At 34.7% G+C, this 26100-nt stretch overlaps 1 protein-coding gene across 7 annotated transcripts in view; it reads left to right on the forward strand.

The window, feature by feature from the left end:
• UBE3A (ubiquitin protein ligase E3A) overlaps positions 1-26100 on the forward strand; it is a 97549-nt gene that overhangs the window by 61412 nt on the left and 10037 nt on the right. For all 7 annotated transcript variants that reach the window (XM_004271637.2, XM_033431412.2, XM_033431411.2 and 4 more), the window contains 6 exons: positions 3614-4860; positions 13876-14020; positions 17110-17315; positions 17942-18106; positions 19184-19339; positions 19435-19508. In XM_004271637.2, the coding sequence (XP_004271685.1) occupies positions 3614-4860; positions 13876-14020; positions 17110-17315; positions 17942-18106; positions 19184-19339; positions 19435-19508 (1993 nt within the window). The remainder of the gene's footprint in view (positions 1-3613; positions 4861-13875; positions 14021-17109; positions 17316-17941; positions 18107-19183; positions 19340-19434; positions 19509-26100) is intronic.

Raw genomic sequence — 26100 nt, forward strand, 5'->3', positions numbered from 1 at the left:
ATTATCTACATGACTCTAAAATTATCCTCTGCCTAAGTATTTGATGACAAGGCTGTCACTCTTTTGATTAAAGGGATTAAGACTTTTGTCAGTAATATTGTTTTACCAGTACATCTTCTTAGAGTTAACAGACAAAATATATCATTTGTTCTCTTTCCTGTAAAATAACATATCTGAATAGTTAATTCAAAATGGCAAAACCTCTTTATTTGGGGTGCTACATTTTTATTTCTTCCACAGTTCGATAATTTTTACTGGCCTGTATGAAAAGTGGTCTCAAAATATTAGTAAACACTTTTTTTTTTTTAATTTGAAGGACAGTTTTATAATTTGTAGAGACCTGTATAGTCTTTGCTTGGGTAATTTGAAAATTATATTAGTTAGCTTATTTTGTACATCTGCTAATAAGAATAAATGATTTTTTTTTCTACTCAAAGTATGAGTTAGTCATATTTGTCTCATTTATCAGGAAAACAAATCCTGAGAAGTCCACCAGTAGGCTTCCACTTAGGTCACTGGCAGACCTGTGTCACATACCGCCCCCAATGCAAGTGAGGATTGGAATACTAGTGTTTAGTTTTCAGTTTCTATCACAATGGCATGTCGGGGTAAAGATGGTGAATAGATTTGGAGTTAGCCAGCCTAAAGTGTCTGCCCAGATATATTAGAGAGCTGGAGGTTGAGAGAGCAGTTTCAGAGGATCACATTTCAGATACAGAACAATGATAGCACTTGCTTTGGAGTTAGAAGTAATCGCAATGAAAATTTAAGTTGATATAGCCATGTAAACTAAACTGCTATTAATCAGGACACAAAAGTCTTGGGGTATTACCCAGCGTTACTCAGCTTTCTGTTAGTTGAGAATGAGATCTTGTGGTCGGTCATTAGAGGTTTCATATCCTTTTGGTAATCGGTTAGTCTTACCTGTCAAACATTTGAGTACTTTGAGTAATGCCAGACATGTTTTATAGTCATTAGGGATCACACACAATGCGCGTGCGCGCACACGCACACACGCTTGCGCGCATGCGCACTCCCAGCCACCCCCCTTTCAGGGTTTTTGAATTATCTCTGCCCAGAGCATTCATTGTTTTCTTTGCTATTAGAATTGATTTATAAAGTGAAATTTGGTTATCTTCTGTTTAAAGGCTGTTTTCACTTCTTTTATTAATGTAGTTATTTGACTACAGGATTGAAATATTTTTACTTCTGTATTTTCATTTAAAATACAATCGTTTATGCTCCTGTTTATTGCATGCAATAAATTGTTGACTGTTAAAACATTTTATTTTATATCTAGTAATCTAATATTCATGCAAGTCATAACAAAAAATAGTGTTATTGGGTTATATTTCTCAGCTTTGGTAGGTGAAATTTTGTAATTATATAGGCTTATCTCAGAAAATAAGTGAGAGAATGTAGGGTGGGTTTGGTTTTTTTGATAACATTATGAGGGTAGAGTACATTATAGCTAAGCTAATTTTCATTTTAAAATTGTTAGTTTTTTTCTTTTTTTTTCTTTTTTTTTTTTAGTTGAAACTCATGGTAAGTGCCAGGGAGTTTTATGATATGAGGTGTTGAATCAGCCCACTGCCTATTGTATGATATTCCCAACCATTGGGATTTACTACTCTTTGAGTTTGAATGTTTTACATTGTTTTTCACTCCAGTCATTGTACTCGGTAACTTCTTTGAAAAAAGTCAAACATTATGAAAGCTCATATTAAACTGCACAAAATAAATCAACATTTGAGTAAGATGAGAACTTGCAGTTTTAGGAAACAGCATGTTAAAATTCATTTTTGTGTGTGTGCTTGTATTTTCTCGAGTAAGAAAAGTGTAAGAGAAGGAACACATGGAGTTTTTCTTTCTTTTTCTAATGTATTTCATGCAGTGGCACTCACCTTAAGCACTCATGCATTCTGTAACCTCCAAACTTACTCTGTTCCTCTCAAGGGAGTATATGTATAGATTTAAATTTTGTTGTTAAAGAGAATGGGAGCTGTAGGTTTATCTGGTTTTGTCTGAAAGCGAATAATAGCAAATGTAAAAAGTCTAATGGCAAAAGCTGACAGTGGAGGCCTAAGCCACTATATTTAAAGACAGATATGAGAAGGAAGTAAAATGAATTCCAGCAAACTGCAACAAACTCTTTCACCCCTGCAACTGTCCATGGCTCCAGAGATTTTTATCTCAAAAAGTCCTTGAAGTATTTTCTTCTTTGTTTCTTCTGTGACTTCATTAGAATTTTAATTTGTTAACATTACGGTAACTCTGAAAATGTGTAGTAAGTTGATATTCAGTCTGGCCTTTCAGGGCCTGCTGTCATTTTTGCCTTTTATGATGTTATTTCTTTATGGGGAAGAATGGATAGAATAGAAAATCATAATAAAACTCCCATGGATTTGAATACTACAAGCTGTAAAAACAGTGGTAATATATCATTTTAGGGGGGAGATGGTCATTACTTGTACTTTAAAGACTCTGAAGGCAAGATGGGGAAAATGAAAGGCTTCTCTACTTGTAAGGATCAGCTAGAATACAATATTACGTAGACCCCAGAAAGAATACTAGCTTATTACAAACAGTGGAAATTTGTTTCTAGCTCATCTAACAGCCATAATATTTTAGACTGGCAGAGAGTTCTGGTTCATGCAGTCATTCAGAGTTGCAGCTGTAATGGCACTATCTTTAACACACGATTTTCAGAACCATCCTGGAAGCATCATCCCATTAGCCAGAAGGAGAAAAGCATTAGCCTGAAAGTAGCACTTATCTCAGAAAGCTGGGAAAGCTGGAGAATGTGTCCAACTCTGTGCCCAGGAAGGAGACGAAACAGATTTTGGTGACTACATAGTAGTCTGTTTCACTTGTCTGCTCATAAGTTGCCTTCTTCCCACCCTATTGTTTTCACTGCTTTGTAACTATTTCCTGTCACTGTGTAAGATTTATTCCAACCTGGCTGCAGATGGCAGGTCTGTCAACTTCAGAGCTTATGGGAAATGATATATTAATCCTTCTCAGTCACCCACAGAATGGCCACCCTGAAAAAAAATTAAGACTCAGAAAGGAAGACTCAGAAAGGAACTAGTCTGGTTTTAGGACAAGGGCTGTTTCCAAAAGAGGACTCTGAAGAAATCTTTATTAAAACCTTGCCTTCCTAGTCTTTTGAAACAGAGTAGTGAAATAAGGAAGAAACCTCTCAGAAAAATAGTGGTGTTTCTGCTCTAAAGTAAAGCGAAGTTGTAAGAGGTATATTGTGATGAGTCGGCACATGATATCTTGGTTCATATTTACAGTTAAAACTGCACGTTAATATATACCATCATTGTGAAAATGAGCTTGAGCTCATTAAAAGCTATATATAAGAATACATATAGAATGTAAAAGAATGAGTAAAGTTGTTAATATTAGTAGTACATTGAAAAAAATAGGTAAGCATATTTTGTTGGTTGAACCTAAGTATTAAGATACTTTTTAAGAGTTGTAAATCATAAATGGTATTTATTGCAAAATGTTTGGCAATTTTATTTTTCACTAGAACTTATTAAAAGAAAGCAAACATACATATATATTATGAAAATAAATGTTCTCTTTTTTCCTAATTTTCTAGATGTGACTTACCTAACAGAAGAGACGGTATATGAAATTCTAGAATTATGTAGAGAGAGGGAGGATTATTCCCCTTTAATTCGTGTTATTGGAAGAGTTTTTTCTAGTGCTGAGGCATTGGTACAAAGCTTTCGGAAAGTCAAACAACACACCAAGGAAGAACTGAAATCTCTTCAAGGAAAGGATGAAGACAAAGATGAAGATGAAAAGGAAAAAGCTGCATGTTCTGCTGCAGCTATGGAAGAAGATTCAGAAGCATCTTCCTCAAGGATAAGTGATAGCTCACAAGGAGATAACAACTTACAAAAATTAGGTCCTGACGATGTGTCTGTGGATATTGAGGCCATTAGAAGGGTCTACACCAGATTGCTCTCTAATGAAAAAATAGAAACTGCCTTTCTCAATGCACTTGTGTATTTGTCACCTAATGTGGAATGTGACTTGACATATCACAATGTATACTCCCGAGATCCTAATTATCTGAATTTATTCATTATTGTCATGGAGAATAGAAATCTCCACAGTCCTGAATATCTGGAAATGGCTTTGCCACTGTTTTGCAAAGCAATGAGTAAGCTACCCCTTGCAGCCCAAGGAAAACTGGTCAGACTGTGGTCTAAATACAGTGCAGACCAGATTCGGAGAATGATGGAAACATTTCAACAGCTTATTACATACAAAGTCATAAGCACTGACTTTAACAATCGAAATCTAGTGAACGATGATGATGCTATTGTTGCTGCTTCCAAGTGCTTGAAAATGGTTTACTATGCAAATGTAGTGGGAGGGGAAGTGGACACAAATCATAATGAAGAAGATGATGAAGAGCCCATTCCTGAGTCCAGTGAATTGACACTTCAGGAGCTATTGGGAGAAGAAAGAAGGAACAAGAAAGGTCCTCGAGTGGACCCACTAGAAACTGAACTTGCTGTTAAAACTCTGGATTGTCGAAAACCACTTATCCCTTTTGAAGAGTTTATTAATGAACCACTGAATGATGTTCTAGAAATGGATAAAGATTACACTTTTTTCAAAGTAGAAACAGAGAACAAATTCTCTTTTATGACATGTCCCTTTATATTGAATGCTGTCACAAAGAATTTGGGATTGTATTATGACAATAGAATTCGCATGTACAGTGAACGAAGAATCACTGTTCTCTACAGCTTAGTTCAAGGACAGCAGTTGAATCCATATTTGAGACTCAAAGTCAGACGTGACCACATCATAGATGATGCCCTCGTCCGGGTAAGTTGGGCTACTGTTTAAAAATTAGTACTAGATTGAATACCTAATGATGGGGAGACTGTGATACAGTTCAGTGAATTCATTTTATAAGTGACTCTTTGGGGGGAAAATGTATGTATATGATTATATAGTATAGGAACACATGGACTTTTTTATTGTAAATGTAAGTACTATATTTTTGTTGCTCCTGTCCAAGTTCATAAATGTTCCACAAAATATTGGTTGTCTTGTGTCATGATCACTCTCTCTTTGAAAAAGAATAAATTTTCTAAATCTTGACAACTAACCCCCAAAGTTTTGTCATTCAGAAGAGAAGTGGATGTTGCAGAGCACAGAAACTAGGGGGTTGTGGAGATACCCAATAATAAGTATGAATGTAAAGTCTTAATAGGGAGAAATGGTAGAATAAAACCACACCATGAAATAATAAGTGGTGTCTAAAAATGCCATCATGTGAGGTTGAGTATTGCATTATTGTGAGGTTAATGAAGTGACCCGGGCAGGTGGTGCATGCTGCTGGTAGGAGTTCCTGCGGGGTCACTCAGAAGGTCCCTGTTTGGCACTGCCTGACTGTAGTAGTTTCTTCCTACTTAAATATACATATGGACTACACCAGGTCTTGGAGTTGGTTGGAACTTCTGGGAAAACAGCAACTATTCCAGGAATCTTGTAATTAGTGGTGTCTGTATTATCAACCCAATCCAGGGAGATTGAACTGGGAGAATACTGAGAACACAGGTACCCACCTTCTAGTTCCCTGTTTCTCCAGATGGGTTGCTTTTTGTTCATTCCTTCCTTCCACAGAAAAATAAGAATTTTAGTGCCCTCATTTAAGAATGTAAGCCTTTCCAGAAGACAGAAACCAATTGCCAATCACATTGTACCAACATTTACATTTGTTATAGGGTTCTTTATCACAGGATTTTATTGTATTTATAATATTAGATGTACCTGGCATTGCTAGTTCTTTTTCATCAACTTCAAGTAAAATTTAATGGCAACTAAAATTAAGATATAGTCAGTCTTCTATACTGATAAAGGAAAAGAACCCATGACACAGATAACTAGAAAGTAATGAAATTTATTTCAAAATATATTTTAGTTTTAGAATGGATTTATCTAAATCTGAGAATTTATAAAACTAAACCAGTGGAAAAAGTTGTTTGACATCTTAGAAATTTAAAAGTTGCAGAGGTTCTGTGCTTCTTTTCTTTGTTACCGTTTTTTTTTTTTTAATACCAAATAGGTCTCTAATGTTGAAAAAGGATTCTTCATTATTTAAGCAACTCAGGCAGTTTTTCACCAGAGACAGAAAGGGGCAGGAGTTGCTTAGAGTAATTATTGCTTGCTTGCTTTCTGGTGCCCTTTTAATTTTACTTTAGTAGTTTTGAGCTACATGAATAAGTCTGACTTAATATACTTAATAACAGATCATCACACAGCTAGCAACTTATTTTCCATAGTTTAGCAGAATGATAGGGTATTATATAAGGGTGTGATGATATTTTATGGAAAGCACGTTGAGGTCTATCTATGAATTTCCATTGTTAGAGCAGAACTACAAATCCCCAAACTACACATTTTATCTTTGTCTTCTTGGGTTAGGATCTTTTCATCTGTTTCCAAAAGCTGTACCTGGCCTTTAAAAGCAATGAAATTACTCTCTGTGACATTCAATCCAGAATTTTAAAAAAATGTGTACCTTTCTTAGCTGCCTTCTCAGAAATCTACTGAGCCTTACTGTCTTCCCCCACACCATCCCATTTCCCCCCCCAGTAAAGCAAGACTAAGAACCTACGAAACTTTAGGTGCTTATTGTATACTTACTTTATTCTATTTTTAAAATTATCCTCTAGAATTTTGAGGAAACAACCATTTTAGTTTATAAGGATGTCCTTTGAGCAAGTGTTAGGGTAAAGTTAACTGTGAGCTTTTAAATTATGCTAACAAATTGTTTTTTTAGTGAGTTCAGCTTAATTATGTCAAAGCTAAATATTATCAATTTACCTATTATAAACTAGGATTCACTAGATAATATCTGTACTTGAATATTACCACTTCAGAAACCCTTTGTGTGAGGCACTTTGCTAAGCAATAGAGATGTAAAGATGAATCATGACCACTGAGGAGCTTCTTAATGGTACACATTAAGCAGATTTTACTGCTAACTTTCTTCCTCCCATCTCGTCCCTCCCTTCCTTCCTCCCCACTCCCTCCCTCCCTCCCTCCCCTTCTTTCCTTCTTTAATAACACAGTGTGAAAAGGTTAAAAAATAAAAAGCATCAAAATAGGTCTTGGAAGTCAAATTGATAATCTGCCAATTTGGGGGAAACATTCCTAGCAGGTGATGATCATGATAAAGTTATAGTGTTTTAGTAACAAAAAGTAGTTTAAGGTGATCCTCTCAGGTACACTCTCAGAAGTACTGATGGATTTTCAACATCTTATTCCCCAGTAAGATCTACTTTGCCTTTTTTTTTTTTTTTTTGCTGTACGCGGGCCTCTCACTGTTGTGGCCTCTCCTGTTGCGGAGCACAGGCTCTGGACGCGCGGGCTCAGCGGCCATGGCTCACGGGCCCAGCCACTCCGCGGCATGTGGGATCTTCCCAGACCGGAGCACGAACCCGTGTCCCCTGCATCGGCAGGTGGACTCTCAACCACTGTGCCACCAGGGAAGCCCTACTTTGCCTTTTTTAAGCCTCATCTTTTTCTATAACAGTTTGACAAACAAAATAAACCTATTGACCACTTTCTTATGACCTAATTTTGAACTACAGAGTAGGGTCAGGAAGAGAAGAGGAAATGAGAAACTTTGTGGTGTGCTCAATATTAATAATTAAATAATCAAGGTTATAGGACCTTAGACTTTAAGAGCTAAAGGGAGCCTTGGAGCTCATCTACTCGTTAGTTTATAAATGAGGCCTGGAAAATAGTGACTCTTTCCTGGAAACTGTGGCACTCTTGAGTATTTCTATTGGGTCTTATTTTTCAGTTATTAATTGTAAGACTGACTAGCTTGGAGGGAGCGGTAGTAACTTAATGATTATAGATTTTTTTTTATTTAAAGAAAAATATATTCCTTGCTTTCATGTACCATATAATTCAAACCAGAGTAGCAAATTGTTTCCTAACTGGAGTTTTTAGAGGAACTGTTTTTGATGACAATAAGAGTATTAGTGTTTACAATATTTTATCAAACCTGAGATATCTTCACTGGTTGTAGGACACACTGTTATTTTAATACAGCTAAAAAGAACAAATGCTGCCAATTTAGTTTTGAGACGCTGTCAATTTTATGTTATATCCTGATTTCAGAGACGTTAAAATATGAAAACAAAAGCAAATTTTAAAAATCAATGAAATGTAATATATAAGTTGTCTTTCCACAAATAGATATCAGAATCGTTTAAAAACTACCCCTACTTCCCTGGTGGCGCAGTGGTTGAGAGTCCGCCTGCCGATGCAGGGGACACGGGTTCGTGCCCCGGTCTGGGAAGATCCCACATGCCGTGGAGTGGCTGGGCCTGTGAGCCATGGCCGCTGGGCTTGCGCGTCCGGAGCCTGTGCTCCGCAACAGGAGAGGCCACAGCAGTGAGAGGCCCGCGTACCGAAAAAAAAACTACCCCTACACCCTTAAATTACTGGAATATTTCTCCCTAGGACTTATTTTCACTACTTTTTGTTGTTCCGTAGGAAATAGTACAGTGATAAATGGGCTCAGAACTCAGCTTTCATTTGAATGAGAATGATCCTAATGTGATGAGGTTTTTATGGTATTTTGCTAATAACATTTATCTATTTGTGTGTTCTTTTAAATTATCTTTTAGATAATTTGTCATTTTTTTCTTAGACAAAACATCTTCAAGGTAAGAAGATGTAAAAAAATTTTTTTTAATTACCTTTTATGTTAGGAAATTGAGTTAAGGGTATGAGTATTTTGGAAGACAGTATTGCTTGTCTGTGAGGTGCCCCAAACTGCCTTCGTATCTGAATGAGAGATTTGTTTAAAAAAAAAAAAAAAATCCAAAGTTCTACCCTCTAGAGATTCAGATTAGGAGCTCTCGTGTATAGCCTAGGAATATATATTTCTGTTAGTAACCCCAGGTATTCTGATAAAGCCAGACTGGAAACCAGTATTTGGGAGATGGCTGTTTGTACAAGTTTATATATACATATTTATTGAGGCCATTTTTATATACAATTACATGTTTAGGAACTGGCAGGCTTTAAGAGAGTGATGAGGATTGTAGGCATAGGGGTAAGGGGTGATATGAGACTTGGTTCAGATTAGTCAGGGAGTCCTAGAATTTTGAGTAGAGATCTAAAGACCAAAAGAAATGGCTGTGATGTAGAATTGGATAGGAAAGTCCAAAAATAAGAACTAGAACATATTAAAGGTGATAGGTACAAATGCAAGCCCTACTGCCAAGAGGTTATGCTCAATCTCTTCTAAAAATCACTCACTCATTTTATTCTGGGCTCTGCTATACCAATACTGTCTAACCCAGTCCCCAGCATTTTTCTTGATAGACACCCTTAGTTATTATTGAAACAAAACTTGATTCTTGTTAATTGACCTACAGTGCTTTAGGAGTAAGATTATTCTGTGCTCCTTTAGGTATGTTTAATTGTATCATCTACATTCACTATATTGTGCTTAATGCAATGGCCATTATAGTTTCTTAAGATTTATTCTAATTGAATTGAAGAATTTCATACCTGATTTTTGTCCTTTAATTAGAACAAGAGAGTGAAATAGATCTACATAGATTCATCGTAAAATAGTTTAAAGCAATGAAACTTGTCAAACTTCTTAGTTGTTACATGCGAGGAAAATGAAACTCAGATTCTGACCTACAGAAATTAATAACAGAATTGGAAGTAGAACTCAGGGTTCCTGGTCTCACAGGCAGATGTGATTATATGATTTGGCTGTTACCCAGACATCTAAACTTTATATTTAAGATAAACAACTTTTCCTAATCTCTTTACAGAGAAATGAAAAAACTAAATATACCCAGGTGATCTAAAAATCTCATTCCAGTCAATAGTTTTAATGTACTCACTAGCAAAGTGTTTAAACGTAGATTCTAGTAAGTTGACTGAAGTAGTTTAAGCCAGCCATTCTTATGGATCCTAAGCATTCTTAAGTATTAGGTCTGTTTTATCTGAATACTGCTACTTCTATTTAAATATCCATACCATTAGGAATTTTTTTTTCGACTATGAATCAGGATACATTTGACATAATCTGTCTTTTGCCAGTCTCCATATTAAATTAATACAAAGTGTACTCTAAGAAAACCTATATGTAAAAATCCAGGTCTGTGTACTAAATGAATTTAATTAAAGGATGCATGCAAATTCTCCTTTTTCAGACTGTTCATTGACATATGCTTCCAATTTCCAAATATTCTCCTGCCTTCAAGATAGCTTTTGATTAAAAAAATTGAATTTTAAATGGTATGTGTCTATTACATAAAGTGATATACCTTTACTATTTAATTCTTAAGTCTTCTCTAATTGAACAATGAATTAGAAGTGCTTGTTTTTAAGAAAAATAAAAATAAATGCAGTCCATTCATAATGGCCTTTGTCAAAATAATTATTGCTAAATTTTGTTATGTGTTTGTTACCACAAATGTAATTTTTATAAAAGATAGGCTACTGATGTCATAAATTATACCATATTTTAGAGAACCATGTAGTATATCTGAGAATGATAATCTAAAATAAATAATAATGGGAAATTTTCACCCACGGAATTCAGTTGCAGTCTATTTTTCAAGCCATTCTTTCTGTGAATATTTACATTTGAATATATCCTGATTCTAAAAATAATATATATTTATTGTAATAAAAAAAGATTGAAACATACAGAAGAGCATAACAATGAAAATCACTCAATATTTTAAAAAAGATTGTTGCTAGTCATTGAAGAGAGGCAGTAAAGCATGGTAAAGAGCTTGGTGCCCGGACTAGAATTTCTGTTCTACCATTTACTGACTGACTTGAGCAAGTTTATGAATCTCATTACTTCAGGGTATGCACCTGTAAAATAGGGTTAATAATATTACCGACCTGATAAGATTCTTATGAAGATTAAATGAGTTGATACGTGTAAAGTGTCCTGGCATATTAAGTGCTATATATTGTTTTGTTGTTAATACCGGAATATTTTTGTTCTGTTATAGCTGAGTCGTTAAATTTTCAGCCAAGCCTGAAAAAAATTTGAGAGCCAATAAAACAAACGTAATAATAAGAGCTAGTATTTTTTTTTTTTTTTTTTTTGTGGTACGTGGGCTTCTCATTGTTGTGGCCTCTCCCGTTGTGGAGCACAGGCTCTGGATGCGCAGGCTCAACGGCCATGGCTCACGGGCCCAGCCGCTCCGCGGCATGTGGGATCTTCCCGGACCAGGGCACGAAACCAAGTCCCCTGCATCGGCAGGCGGACTCTGAACCACCGCGCCACCAGGGAAGCCCAAGAGCTAGTATTTATAAAGAATTGTTGTGCAGGGAATTCATCTGTGCTTCGCATACATTAACTTATTGATATATTTTTATGCTCATTTTACAGATGAAACTAAAAGAGATAAAGTGACTTGTTTATAATTATCATAATAATAGAACATATTGCATTAAATTCTTTTGGCATTCAAGGTGTGGAATGGAGTGAAGATGGGTGGGAATGGAGAGACATGTAATATTTTATTAAGACTGAAGATAAATTTGCTTCACCTGTGATACGAAGTGTCTTGTGTGGAGCTAAGACTAGAACACGGGGCCTCTGAATTCTTTAGAAACTACACCAAATTCTTTAAAAAGTATCAGTCACATTGACACAGAGTCAGCTCTCAGTTACAAATGTTAGTGAGGAAGAGATACAGGACACATAATTAAATAACAGATAATTATTTTTTTCCACCTTGGAATAGCTGTACCTGATAGAAGCAGGTTTGTCTTTGTGTTGTAAGGGTGTACATAAACATTGATGTACATTTCTATAACACCTAGGCAGGTGGAAACTGGGAGAAGGAAATTAGCAATGCGTTTCATGGCAATACAGGATATTGGCCTGATGGGTAAACCACATTTGAGCTAAGATGATAATTCTGACTTAGTCCATGGAATTCTTTATAGCCAGTGACTTGAAACAGGTTTCCAACTGGAACTATTTTTTTTCCCCTAAGTTATTTTCAAAATTTGAGACTAGGCTATAAAATCAAATTGAGAATTTTTTGTTCAAAGAGCAGAGGTGTTTTAAAAGGTAACAGTATGATGTGTTATCTTAATATCACCCACTCTAGAACTCTTTCTCATACATTCTTATTAAGCCTTCACAACTTCGCAGTGTGAAGAATACCATCCTAATTTTTTTCCCCCTTTGCAGATGAGGAAACAGGCTCAGCTGAGTTCCTTGCTAAAATTTAAAGGTTAAAAATTATGTTAAGTGACAGTTGGGACTAATACAGAGTATTTGACTCAATCTTTCCACAACGGCACTGTCTCAAAGATAAATTATCTTAATACAACTTGGCATAAAAATGATTTTGCAAATGGTAGATAACCACTGTTGTACGGGATAGACATTCCTTAAAGCTAAAGATTCTAAATTCACAGAATCATAGAATCCAAAAGTCGAAGATATCCAGGAGATCATTTTGGCTTTGTTCAAATGTTTTTGATTGCAGCGCCTAGTAAGAGATATTTTACATAGCATTCCAGTACTCATGTGCATATCTGCCTGTACATATAATTGAAGCAAAAGTTTCACAGAACAGTAGGTGCCAGTACTTTGTGGAATGCATTCTGATTTTTTCCCTTATTTGGTTTTCATTACATGGATTGGACTACCCACTAATGAATTGCAGTTGGCAGCTTGAAAAACATTGATCTAGGGCAACTGACCTGAATCATGAATTTGTGAGATTTTATTTTATTTTTTATAGACACACTAGAATGTACAAAATAGTGCTGTTACTTAAAGTAATTACTTTAGGACTGACTATAGTACACTTACTCTGATGATGTTTGCATTGCTCAAAACCATTTTAAAGATTCTAATTGGAATAGTTGCAAAAACCTGAACACCCTTAAATATGTTCTGTTTTGGCAGATTTAAAGTCACTTTAGCAAATAAGGTGGATGATCAGTCAGGCATGCTGTTAGTAAATTTCAGACACATAAGACAACAAATTACAGTATAAATATTTCACATTAGAATACAGTGTTGATTTTATGATTAATCTCAATAACTGAGAGCAATCATTATATTATTCTATAGATACAAAAAGTATTTGGTAAAGATTTATAGTTGAAGAAATGTTGAAACTGGGGTTTGATAACTGTTAGAAGTTAAGAGTAAGGATATAGGCAAGTGTATGTCTCATCTGCTTTAAAAAAAAAGTGGATATAAAATATGTTCTAATCCATTAAAATGGTAATTTGTACCTAAGGTGCTATTAGGAGACCATAAACTGCTTCCCTAAATGTATTTTTCTTAATTGAAATTGTTTTATTTATGGTTTAATAGATATTAAGACTTAATTCTTGAGTTTCTATTTTAGTAAACATAAAGAACTACAAGTGAACAGTTCTGAAGTCAAACTTCTATAAGCCGTTGTTTCTCCTGAAATAATTTGAGTAGTTACTTAAGGCATTTTTGTTATCTTGACTTTTTTCCATGTCCTAATCTTACTGCCCAGGTTTGTTATATACATAATTAACAGAAAACCTAATTCTAATTTTCTACTGTATGTTAATTTCATAACAGATCAGTAGTTAGAAAGTAACCCTTTAGAATTCGATGCCGGTTTTTCTTCTGTCCTATTTTTCCATTATCTGTGAGACTGAATCTTTGCCTTCGCTGGCTTTTTACCAGTTTGCTTCCTGTTTCCATTTAAAATATATCAAAAACGTTATCTTTTATTTGCTCCCTACCCCTACACCTTATTTTTATTTTCTTTCATCCTAATACTGGCATTCACCTTTTCACTTTATCTTTTCACTCACTAGCTAGAGATGATCGCTATGGAAAATCCTGCAGACTTGAAGAAACAGTTGTATGTGGAATTTGAAGGAGAACAAGGAGTTGATGAGGGAGGTGTTTCCAAAGAATTTTTTCAGCTGGTTGTGGAGGAAATCTTCAATCCAGATATTGGTAAATATTTTAGTGATGTGATCATGGTGTCATATCTTTTTGAATTAAGAATTTATTTACCTAGGTTTATAAATATTTTCAGTTATGAAGAGCAGCAGAAGGAGATTTTGGTATGGATTACCTAGAGTCACAGATAATGACTGAATTTGTGGACTTTGGGGATTGGTCCTGCATCACTCATTTATTCAAGTTCTTATTTAGATAACTTAAACAGATATTTTATTTTTTGGCTACATTGGGTCTTCGTTGCTACGCATGGGCTTTCCTCTAGTTGGGGCGAGCAGGGGCTACTCTTTGTTGCGGTGCGCAGGCTTCTCATTACAGTGGCTTCTCTTGTTGCGGAGCATGGGCTCTAGGTGCGTGGGCTTCAGTAGTTGCAGCATGCAGGCTCAGTAGTTGTGGCACGCGGGCTCAGTAGTTGTGGCTCGCGGGCTATAGAGCACAGGCTCTGTAGTTGTGGCACACGGACTTAGTTGCTCTGCGGCATGTGGGATCTTCCCGGACCAGGGAGTGAACCCATGTCCCCTGCATTGACAGGTGGATTTTTAACCACTGTGCCGCCAGGGAAGCCCCTGGAAGGTGGATTCTTAACCACTGGACCACCGGGGAAGTCCGACCCATAGCATTTCTGAGACAAGAGTTTCATAGAATAATGGTCTGAAGACTGTTGAGAATGTCTCACAAGTGTATCATGCTCAAAGTTTGGAAACACTGGCTGATATCAAATTAATTTGGTTTATTTGCTACAGGATTTCTTGGGCTTAATATTGTAATGTTTTCCCAAACTTTTTGAACTCCAGAACCCTTCTTCCATCCTGTATCTAATAGTATTTGCTTCCCAGAAGAGTTTTCATTGAACACAGTTTGGGAAAAACTGATCTATAATATATCAGTCTAAAAGTGAAGAATTTGGGTTTCACTGATAGACAAAGTAATAGACAGACTTGGCAAAGTAGAACAGGAAAAAGATAACAGCTTTTTAGGTAGTATACTATTGTATAATTGTGATCTGATTCAATTTCTACAGTATAACTACTTGATTACTGGGTTTGCTTACTTTTAAAATTGATTGCATGACAGTTATAGGAAAAGAATTTCTCAAAAGCTACCATCATAATTGTGAAGAATGTGGCAGAGAGTACTACAGATCATTTCCCTTAAGCTTTGAGAATTGAACCGTTAAAGTCTATTGATTCTCAGTATGTACAGTGAATTGACTTTTCTGTAATTGTTCTTAGTCTACTTGCAAATGAAAATAGACATTTTGAGTTCATGACATAAATATAATAGTTAAGACTTTGTATTTTAGCTAATGTTTGTTAATCAGAAAGCTATGCCATTTTGTATGTAATTCATTCAAAGTAAACCTAGACACATAGAACCATGCCCTTTTTGAGACACAAAATTTATGACCTTCATAAATTTGGTAAACTTTAGCTGTAGGTTCTGATGTATCTAAAGAAGTTAAACATTAGCTATAAAGTATATTTACATTATATGCAGAAATACTTTTAAGAAAAACCATACATTAAACAGATCCACTTGATAGTAAAACAATTAAAATGATGACAATAGAAATATCAAAAAGGAATATTTTAGAAGAGCCACGCTTTATGGAGCTTTTCTTCCAGGGACCTGAAAATAAATGTGCCCCAAATGGTATCTCCTTGAACTTTAATATTATTATCTTTCACACAGAAAGATGAGAGTAGTGACCTATGTAATTTACATTCTGATTAATTTGTAATTTATTGCCCTTGAGACCAAGGACATGCATTTGTGATATTTCATCAAAGTTATTAATTGTAATTATTTTTAACTGTTCTGACCCTGTTAATACCATATTTATAATTAAATGAAGTTTTTAAGCACTTCAGTAGATGTTGTAACTTAGGCCTGTAAAAAAATTTGGATGTAAACTGTGAAATTCAAGTATGAATTGGATAATTTATAAAATGTTATTTCATGAACATTAAATTGCATTAGAAAAATGTCTTAGTTTAATTCATGTTCTTATGATCAAGGGGACCTTTTAAATTTCCCTTTACATTTAACTTAAACTGCATGTGAAAATGAAGAAACATTTTCAAAACTTTTAAAAAACTTATAAATTGATTTATATGCTCTATTGATTTCTAAAGTTTGTTCTATTGGAACTTCCCCCTCTTTTCCAGACCTAATTCTTAAAATATTTTCATTCAGTTTCACAGTAGCAAGTGAAAAACATTTTAGTAAAATGAAATTGTTAATTCAATTAAAATATCATTTAACTTTTATCTTAGATATTTCTTTAAAGGGAAGGAGATAAATCTACCTTGGTAATGGCTATTCAGATTCCTATTTTTAAATGAGTGATATCAAAAAGGTTTCCAAACTTGCGTTTAAAATAGTGAAGACCATGTGAAACTGAAAGAAGACTACAAATACAAATTACTTTTGTTTTACTTACTGGCTCACAGTTAATGTGTGTATTAAATGGGTTTGATTTTGGGGCATAATCTAAGTTTATCAAGTTTACCTGAGTTTAAGTACTTGGCATCTTTGTTAGAAAGGTGCTGGAAAAACTTCATGGAACCGTTGTGCAATTTGGGGAGAAAACAGACTTACTTAATGAAATTCAAAATTGTTTTTTAAAACGGTATGTATGGATTGAATATGTTTTTATAAGTGAAACATTTTCAAAGTATGATTAGCCTTTTTTCCTTTTGCATTTATTTTTCAACGATTGAGTAGATAAAGTGTGAATGCAGATTAACTTTTCATTTGTGTTAGTAGAAGATTAGAGAACTTGAATTTAATGAACATTTTCCCTAACTTCTTAGAAAATGCCACCAAAATGCCTTATTACTTTATTTCTTTGGCTTCTTAAAAATATATGCTACCATTTGCCACAATTTATAACATTCATATGTATTTGAACTTTGTTTTCTCAAGTGTTAATCTAAGAGAAAAAATATTTCTATACGTAGTGCACATAAGCTTACATGTATAATTATTGTATATTTTTATATTTTATATGTATAAATATTTGTTCATCAGTCTGTAATAAAATGTGAAAGTAATGTATTTTTAAAAATCATTTCTTATAGGTATGTTCACGTATGATGAATCTACAAAATTGTTTTGGTTTAATCCATCCTCTTTTGAAACTGAGGGTCAGTTCACTCTGATTGGCATAGTACTGGGTCTGGCTATTTACAATAACTGTATACTGGATGTACATTTTCCCATGGTTGTCTACAGGAAGCTAATGGGGAAAAAAGGAACTTTTCTTGACCTGGGAGACTCGCACCCTGTAAGTCTTTGGTCATTTTTTCTTCTCTCTTTTAGATTTTATTTAAAAGCAAATACAGAGTTTCATTTATATAAAAATTTTAAAGCTTTCATTTGGAACCTTTGTTAATATCTATACCTAGTAAGATAAAGTTGCTTTAATCTGTCTGAAGTACCATAAACACTTAAAAACTCGAAGGGGAACTTTTTTACATATTGCTGTCAGCAAGCTGGCTTTGTAAAGATTGATTCTGTAGGAAAGTGTTTTTAATTTTTTGTTCGTTTGTTTGTTTTTAATGAAATCATGAAATTGCCCAGTTAAATCAGAGCTGCGCTGAGTAAGGGGCTGGTGGCTACAGCCGCTCTTTAACCTTGAGACACACCTCTAAGGTTCTCATAAGAGCACAGTGTGAGATCCATTGCTAAGTAGCTAGTGTGGGGTTTCTCAGCAGAGAATGGGACATCACCAATGACTGACAGTCTTTCTTTAGTTTCTACATATAAACTATTGGGGCAGGAATACTATCTATGCTTTAATTTTTATTGTTAAAGGCTTTTTTTTTTTTAATCTTTTCCCAAGAAGAGTGATACAAACTGTTGTATTTTGTAGTTCTGTGGTAGCCTTAATTTTCCATTTCTGATTGTTAGGTTCTATATCAGAGTTTAAAAGACTTACTGGAGTATGAAGGGAATGTGGAAGATGATATGATGATCACTTTCCAGATATCTCAGACGGATCTTTTTGGTAATCCAATGATGTATGATCTAAAGGAAAATGGTGATAAAATTCCAATTACAAATGAAAACAGGAAGGTAATAAATGTTTTTATGTCATCCTTGTCTTTTCTCTTTATTAACAGAATTTTAAATCATATATGCTTCTAGTTTTTAAAGGAGTATCTAATATCCGTACAGAGACCCAAGAAATCAAGTAACCAAGTTATTATAAAGGAAATAACCACAGTTTCCTAAATTTTGGCTGTAAGCTGTATGAGAGCACATGGTTGGGCATTAAGCCCCTTTTAGAGAAAGAAGGCATGCGTAGGAGGTAGTGAATGTCTCAGTGTGGCTGTGGTATAAAGCATGAAGTGGGGTGTTTCTCATATTAAGCTGTAGAGGGGAGGGAAACAGGGACCTTGTAATTAAGGTCCTTATAACCAAACAGATGATAATTGCATTTAATGTACTCACACATACATGTGCCTTAAGTATACGTCTGAAAAGTATTAAAGAATACTTTAAAGAAATCAGTTTTGTGTTTTCTGTTGACTAGAAAAGTATGCATCTGTAAACAGAGGGGAATAACCCAGAGCATAACAGGGAAATTATGATATATATAAAACCTTTAGTAAGTGTGTGTTTATGTTAATATAATTTTTGATAAAATATTATATTCACTAAGTTAGGATACAAAAGTATATTTTCCATTTATGATTTGGTATAGTAGCTTGTGCATCAATTAAAACCAATATTTTTGTTGAACTGGATACAGTAGGCAGCTCCCCAAATATTCTAGAATAGAAAACATGAGACTTCCTTGTTTGCTTATACATATCCAGTACATTGCACTTTATTAAAAATGTTAATTTTTATAAATTGATGTATAAATGGTTTAAATGTCTCTTTGTTTGCATACCTAATTGAGAGAACTTTAAAATTGTATCAACTTATTTGTGCATGGCCTTTTTACAGTTCAGTATTGACTATAATAGAGAGCTGTGAAATTGTTAAAGGTATTTTCCTTTGTGTGTGTAAAGTTTGAATTTTAAAAAATATTCTTGAATGTTTTTTCTTTGGGAAAATAAAAACAAAAAAGTTATGCAGCCCTGTAGCTCGTTGTGTTTTGTTGTACTGCATATAAGATGCTCTTGTGGTTAATATTTTCTGCAGGAATTTGTCAATCTCTATTCTGACTACATTCTCAATAAATCAGTAGAAAAACAGTTCAAGGCTTTTCGGAGAGGTTTTCATATGGTGACCAATGAATCTCCTTTAAAGTACTTATTCAGACCAGAGGAAATTGAATTGCTTATATGTGGAAGCCGGGTAAGAAAGCAAGGGTTTGCAAAAATATCTTCTATTGATTAATTGTTTGTAATGGTGTGGTGTAGATGTTAAGACATGTTTTCTTGAATTTGCAGAATCTAGATTTCCAAGCACTAGAAGAAACTACAGAATATGACGGTGGCTATACCAGGGACTCTGTTGTGATTAGGTAAGTGCTTAATTCTTAAAAGGAAGATTTAATTCACCAAAGGGATGTGTGCTTTATGCTTTAGACCTTTGTCTCCAGGTTTTACTTCCCAAATAAGCAAACTCACAAATTCTCAATCTATAAAATTGGAGGTATATTTGTAATATAATCAGTCACCAGTTCTTATTGTTAATCTTGTGGTTTATTTCCTGACTAATGTGTTTTATGTAAGTGGCATGTTTTTTTCTGCATTGGGGGTATAACGTATCTAATATTCCTAGTAATTCTGGTTAGAATGTGCTTACTGCCAGTTACATGATGAGGAAAATAGAACTATCACTTCCGAGTATTTCTCCTTTCTTTTGAACTCTGTGAAATGTTACTTACCTACCCTATATGAAGCATCTTTTGTGTGAAATGGTACATTCTTTGATTTAATCCTTACAACATGGCAAGGTACATACTAGAATTGTTATTGTACATCTGAAGCCTCCAGATTCTCACAGAAAGAAGCAGAGATTCCCAGTCTTAACTGCTTCCAAACAAATGCTATTGTCTTCTTTTCTTTACTACTGTCCAGTCCTGAAAGACATAGGCTTTTTCGTCTCCTACCAAGGTGGGTTTAAGGGGACAAAGATGCCCTTCTGGTAGTCACTGGTGGAGTGAGGTGGGAAGGCATTCCTGGAGGTTGTCTCTGAAGGTTATTACTCTAAGACTCAAGTGTGTGAAAACCATAATGAATATCAGTTGTATCTAGAAATAAACAATATGTTATTTTATGTTCTCTTGTTTACTTTTGTTCTGTTACTTTATTCTTCATTCTGGTTTGTGGGAGGTTACTGATATTTCCTCTATTTAGCACACCCTTGGTCATTTCTAGCAGCAGTCGTGAGCTTTTTTTACTTTTAGCAACCACGGTTCTGCTATTTACTTGAAGTTCAAAGGTGACCCATAAAAGGGTTGAGATAACATGATGAAAGGATAACCTCACTTGTGAGTATTATCACAGCAGCATCTCTGTTAGTGATATTATTGATCACAGATAGTTATGACTGTGTAGCATCTTAATGTTTCCCTCAGAATAGTTGAAGATATCTTGTGCTCCTCCTTATGGAGAAATTACTTTTTAAGTTAAGGTCTTAATTTTATTTCTATCTTTTATAATAACATAATTGCTACTTGATACATATCTTAAGATCATATGTGAATGCTTAAAAAAAATTTTTTTTGAAGTATAGTTGATTTGCAGTATTGCAATGTTGTGTTAGTTTCAGGTGTACAACATAGTGATTTTTTATTGCAGATTATATTTCATTATAGGTTATTATAAGATTGGGTATAATTCCCTGTGCTGTACAGTAAATGCTTGTTGCTTATCTATTTTATGTATAGTAGTTTGTATCTGTTAATCCCATACTTCTAATTTGACTCCCCACCCCACCCCCCATCATTATGTAAGGTCTCTCTTTATGTCTTGTAATTTTCTTTGATCTGAATCTGATATGACTGTAACCATTCCTGGTTTTGTATTGCTTTGCTTTTTGTTTGCATGATATATCTTTTAATGTCTTTTTACTTTTCAACCTATCTATGTTGCTGAATTTGAAATGAGTTTCTTAAAAATAGCTGAGTCATGTCTGTCAATCTTTGCCTTTAGGTATATTTAGGCCATTTGTATTCAAGGTAATTATTGATATGTTAGGACTCAAGTCTGCCATTTTATTTGTTTTCTGTTTCTTTCTTCTTTATGGTTCCTTGTTGATATCTTTTTGCCTTCTGTGGGATACTTAGTTATTTGAACATTTTAAGGATTTCATGATTTTAGTGTTCTTTTTTTGTGTATGTTGCTTAGTATAGTGTTCTTCATGGTTGCTGTTGGTATTACATTGTACATATGTGATATTGCTATCAAAATCTCTTCCTGTGAAGTATGGAAACCCCACCTTTAAATATCGTTGTCTTGAATATTACTACTGTTATAATTTTTGTAGCAGTCATCACATATGATTTATAAAATTCATGAGGAGGATGGTAGTCTGTTGTATGTACCTGTATTTCTTCTATTTCTGTTCTTTCTTCTGTTTGCCTCAGAGTCCATCTTTTATCACTTCCTTTAGTTAGTCTTCAAAGGCAGATCTGCTAATGACAGATTCTTTTAGTTTTCCTTTGCCTGAGGGTGACTTCCCCTTTATTTCTGAAGAACAGTTTTGTTTGTGCTATTTGGGGTTTCTTAGCTTCTTAAGTCTGGGTTTGTGTCTTTTTCCAAACACGGGATGTTTTCAGGCATGATTTCTTGAAATACTTTTTCAGTACCACTCTGTTTTTCCTTTTTTTTTTTTTAAATATTCCTTTATTTATTTATTTTGGCTGCACCAACTCTTAGTTGTGGCATGCGGGATCTTCATCGTGGATGTGGGATCTTTAGTTGCGGCTTGTGAACTCTTAGTTGCGACATGCGTGCGAGATCTAGTTCTCTGACCAGGGATCAAACCCAGGCCCCCTGTATTGAGAGTATGGAGTCTTACCCACTGTACCACCAGAGAAATCCCTCTTTTTCCTTTCTTTCTATGCCTCTCATGATACCAACATTCAGTCATTTGTCATTGTTCACATGTACCTGAGGCTCTATTTATCTTTTTTCAGTCTATTTTCTCTTTTGTTCAGATTTTTATCCTTGGTCATCTTGACTCTACTATTGAGCCCATCTCGTATTTTTCTCTTACTCTGTTTTTTAGTTCTGTAATTTCCATTTGGCTCTTTTTTATTATAACATAATTTTTGCTGAGAGTTTCTGATGTTTCAGTTTTGAAACACTAGAACTTGTAATTGCTTGTAGAATCATTTTTATGACGACCTCATTAAAATCTTTGTCAGTTAATTCCAGTATCTCATTCATCACAGTGTTGACATTGGTTGATTCTCTTTCTTCCTTGTGATTTTCCTGGTTCTTGGTTTGACAGGTGATTTTGGATTGTATGGTGGACATTATGGCTGTTTTGTTAGGAGACCCTGGGTCCTATTACATTTTTTACTTTAGCAGTTTAAAAAAAAAAGTGTGTCTGAATACTGTCGTATTGTGTAGACAGACATGTTGGTTATTTCCAACCCTGTTAGGAGAAAGTCACAGTGAATCATCTTACATACGGATTATTCCATACATATGTAGAGACATCATTAAATTGGGAATTGGTGCTAAAAGTGGGATTATTGAACCAAATGGTAGATACATATGTAATTTTGTTAAATACTGCCAAATTCTCCTTCACAGAAATTGTGACATTTTGCACTCCCACCAGTAATATATGAGTATCTCATTTCTTACAATTTTCCCAAACCCATTGTGTTGTTAAACTCAGCTGTTTACCTGTCTGTTAGTTGAGAAATGGCATTTCAGTGTAGTTATAATTTGTGGTTTTCTCATTATGAATGAGGGAGGTTGGGCATCTTTTCTTATATTTAAGCTATTAGTAATTTTTATAGTTCTGCTCATTTTGCTGCTCAGTCATTTTGATTTTTAGAAACTTTATATTTGTATTACGGACATCAGCACTTGAATAAATTGGCAGATATTTTTTCCTAGTTTGTCATTTGACTTTGCTTACAGGGGTGTTTTGCAAATGAAAACTATTATGTTTATGCAGTTAAATACTTTGTATTTCTTTAGTTTTTTTTAAAATACTTTTTATTTTTGCTCTTCTGTTTCTGACCTCCTATGTCCATAGTAGAAATTTTAGTCATACTGTTTCTCCTTTAGTCACCACATAAATTAGCTTTATTTCCAAGTTTATTTTGCATATTTCTTGAGTATTTTAGAGACTTCTAATTTCTATTTCAGATTTGTCCATCTCTCACTGAGTTCCATGTGTGTTTATGTGGCCCAGTGCCTTCTACGTGACTAGGTCCAATTTTTGTCACCTGCTTTCATCCCTTTACAACCAGAAGCTACTTTTAGGGGACACCTCTGCTTTCCAGGGTGCCCCCTATCCCTTTCAGGCATGATGTCTTCCTAAGACTGCCATATTTGGTCCAAGATACTTTCCTCTTGCCAGTGCTCTTACCTGCCCTTAGTAGTTCACTCTTGGGGTGCCCTTTTGGGGTGAACCCTAGCCCATGTAATTCTGCACACCCCATTCTTCCACATAGCTGCTGCTGGACTCTGCTGGTGTGGACTCAGGTGTATATAAACTCCAGTTTACATGTCAGTTTGAGTTTTCCACTCTGTTTTTCTAGTTAACTTAGGCATAGATTATGGGTGTTTTTATTGGAATTTGTCTCCTTTATGTACTGGATAGGTTTTAGAAGATGTGAGTGGGATGCAATCCATACAGCTACCACTTTAATGTAGAAACACAAAAGCTTCTTTTTTTCATTTTCAGTTTTCTAAATAGTTGCATTCTTAGTTCACAGTTTTAATGTAGAACGTAACACTTATAGGAAAAGAAGAATTTTGCTCAGTAAGTGTTTTCATTATATAAACTGATAGGAGTAACCCTAATATTTTAAGTTCTAATTTTTTAGAAAGAACCAAAAAAACAGCTAAACTTGTCACAGTGACCACTGCTGGTCTGCTGTTTCCTTCAGGGTTTGTCTCCTCTACTCAAGGGCACCCGTTGGTCTGCCTCTTCAGGTGTGGCTGATTCAGTATGGCTTTAGAACACTCCTGAAGGGTGAGGAAGCTTTTCTGCCCTGACAAAGGGCTCTGGGTTACAGCAGACTTGCTTTTTCTTGCCAGCCACCCAAAAGGAATGACCTAAACTGTGGTATGATTTCTCTCCTTCCTGAGAGATGTGCCTATACATTCCATGTCCAATTTCCTCTTGTGTAGTTATTTTAAAATTCTTTAAAATTCTTTAAAATTCTCTAGGTGAATAGGGGGTTTGCAAGAACTGAAGGGTGGGGAGGATATTAGAGTGTCAGGGAAGGGAAGTGGAGAGAGCCAAGAATGCTAATAAAGCTGCTAAGCTATGTTAGAAATAATGGCATTGCACCAACAAAAATACTAGCATTTTGGTAATAGAAATTGTATTCTAGAATACTAGAATATCAAAAACTAGAATTGTAATTATGGATGTAGGAAGTATGACATTCTCTGCCAAGTTTCTGGAAAGAACTTTCAAATAAATATTAAAATGCATTCTTCAGAAAACTAGAGCTTATCAATGAATTCGGTAAAGTTGCAGAATACAAAATTAATATACAGAAATCTCTTGCATTTCTATATGCTAACAATGAAAGATCAGAAAGGGAAATTAAGGAAACAATCCCATTTACCATCGCATCAAAAAGAATAAAATACCTAGGAATAAACCTACCTAAGGAGAAAAAAGACCTGTGCTCCGAAAACTATAGGATGCTGATGAAAGAAATCGAAGACAACACAAACAGATGGAAAGATATACCATGTTCTTGGATTGAAAGATTCAGTATTGTCAAAATGACTATACTACCCAAGGTAACCTACAGATAATCCAATTCCTATCAAATTATCAATGGCATTTTCTAGAACAAAATTTTAAAAATTTGTACAGAAACAGAAAAGACCCCAAATAGCCACAGCAATCCTGAGAAAGAAAAATGGAGCTGGAGGAATCAGGTTCCCTGACTTCAGACTATACTACAAAGCTACAGTAATCAAAACAGTTTGGTATTAGCACAAAAATAGAAATATAGATCAATGGAACAGGATAGAAAGCTCAAATACAAACCCATACACCTATGGTCAATTAATCTATGACAGAGGAGGCAAGAATATACAGTGGAGAAAAGACAGTCTCTTTAGTAAGTGGTGCTGGGAAAACTGGACAGCTATATGGAAAAGAATGAAATTAGAACATTCTCTAACACTATACACAAAAATAAATTCAAAATGGATTAAAGACCTAAATGTAAGACTATACTATAAAACTCTTAGAGGAAAACATAGGCAGAAAACTCTGTGACATAAATTGCAGCAATATCTTTCTGAAATAATGAAAATAAAAACAAAAATAAACAAATGGGACCTAATGAAACTTAAAAGCTTTTTGCACAGCAAATGAAACCATAAACAAAACAAAAAGACAACCCACAGAATGGGAGAATATATTTGCAAACGAAGTGACCAACAAGGGATTAATCTCCAAAATATGCAAACAGCTCATGCAGCTGAATATCAAAAAACAAGCTAATCAGAAAATGGGCAGAAAATCTAAATAGACATTCCTTCGAAGATGACATACAGATGACCAAAAAGCACATGAAAAAATGCTCAACATCGCTAATTATTAGAGAAATGCAAATAGAAACTGCAATGAGGTATCACCTCACACCGGTCAGAATGGCCATCATCAAAAAATCTACAAAAAATAAGTGCTGGAGAGGGTGTGGAGAAAAGGGAATCCTCCCACACTGTTGGTAGGAATGTAAATTGATATAGCCACTATGGAGAACAGTATGGAAGTTCCTTAAAAATTAAAAATAGAGGTACCATATGATCCAGCAATCCCACTCCTGGGCATATATCTGGAGAAAAGGATAATTCAAAAGGATACATGCATCCCAGTGTTCATTGCAGCACTATTTACAATAGCCAAGATGTGGAAGCAACCTAAATGTTCATCAGCAAAGGAATGGA

This window comes from Orcinus orca, chromosome 2 (genome assembly GCF_937001465.1).
Source record: "Orcinus orca chromosome 2, mOrcOrc1.1, whole genome shotgun sequence".
In the NCBI taxonomy this organism is placed as follows: domain Eukaryota; kingdom Metazoa; phylum Chordata; class Mammalia; order Artiodactyla; family Delphinidae; genus Orcinus; species Orcinus orca.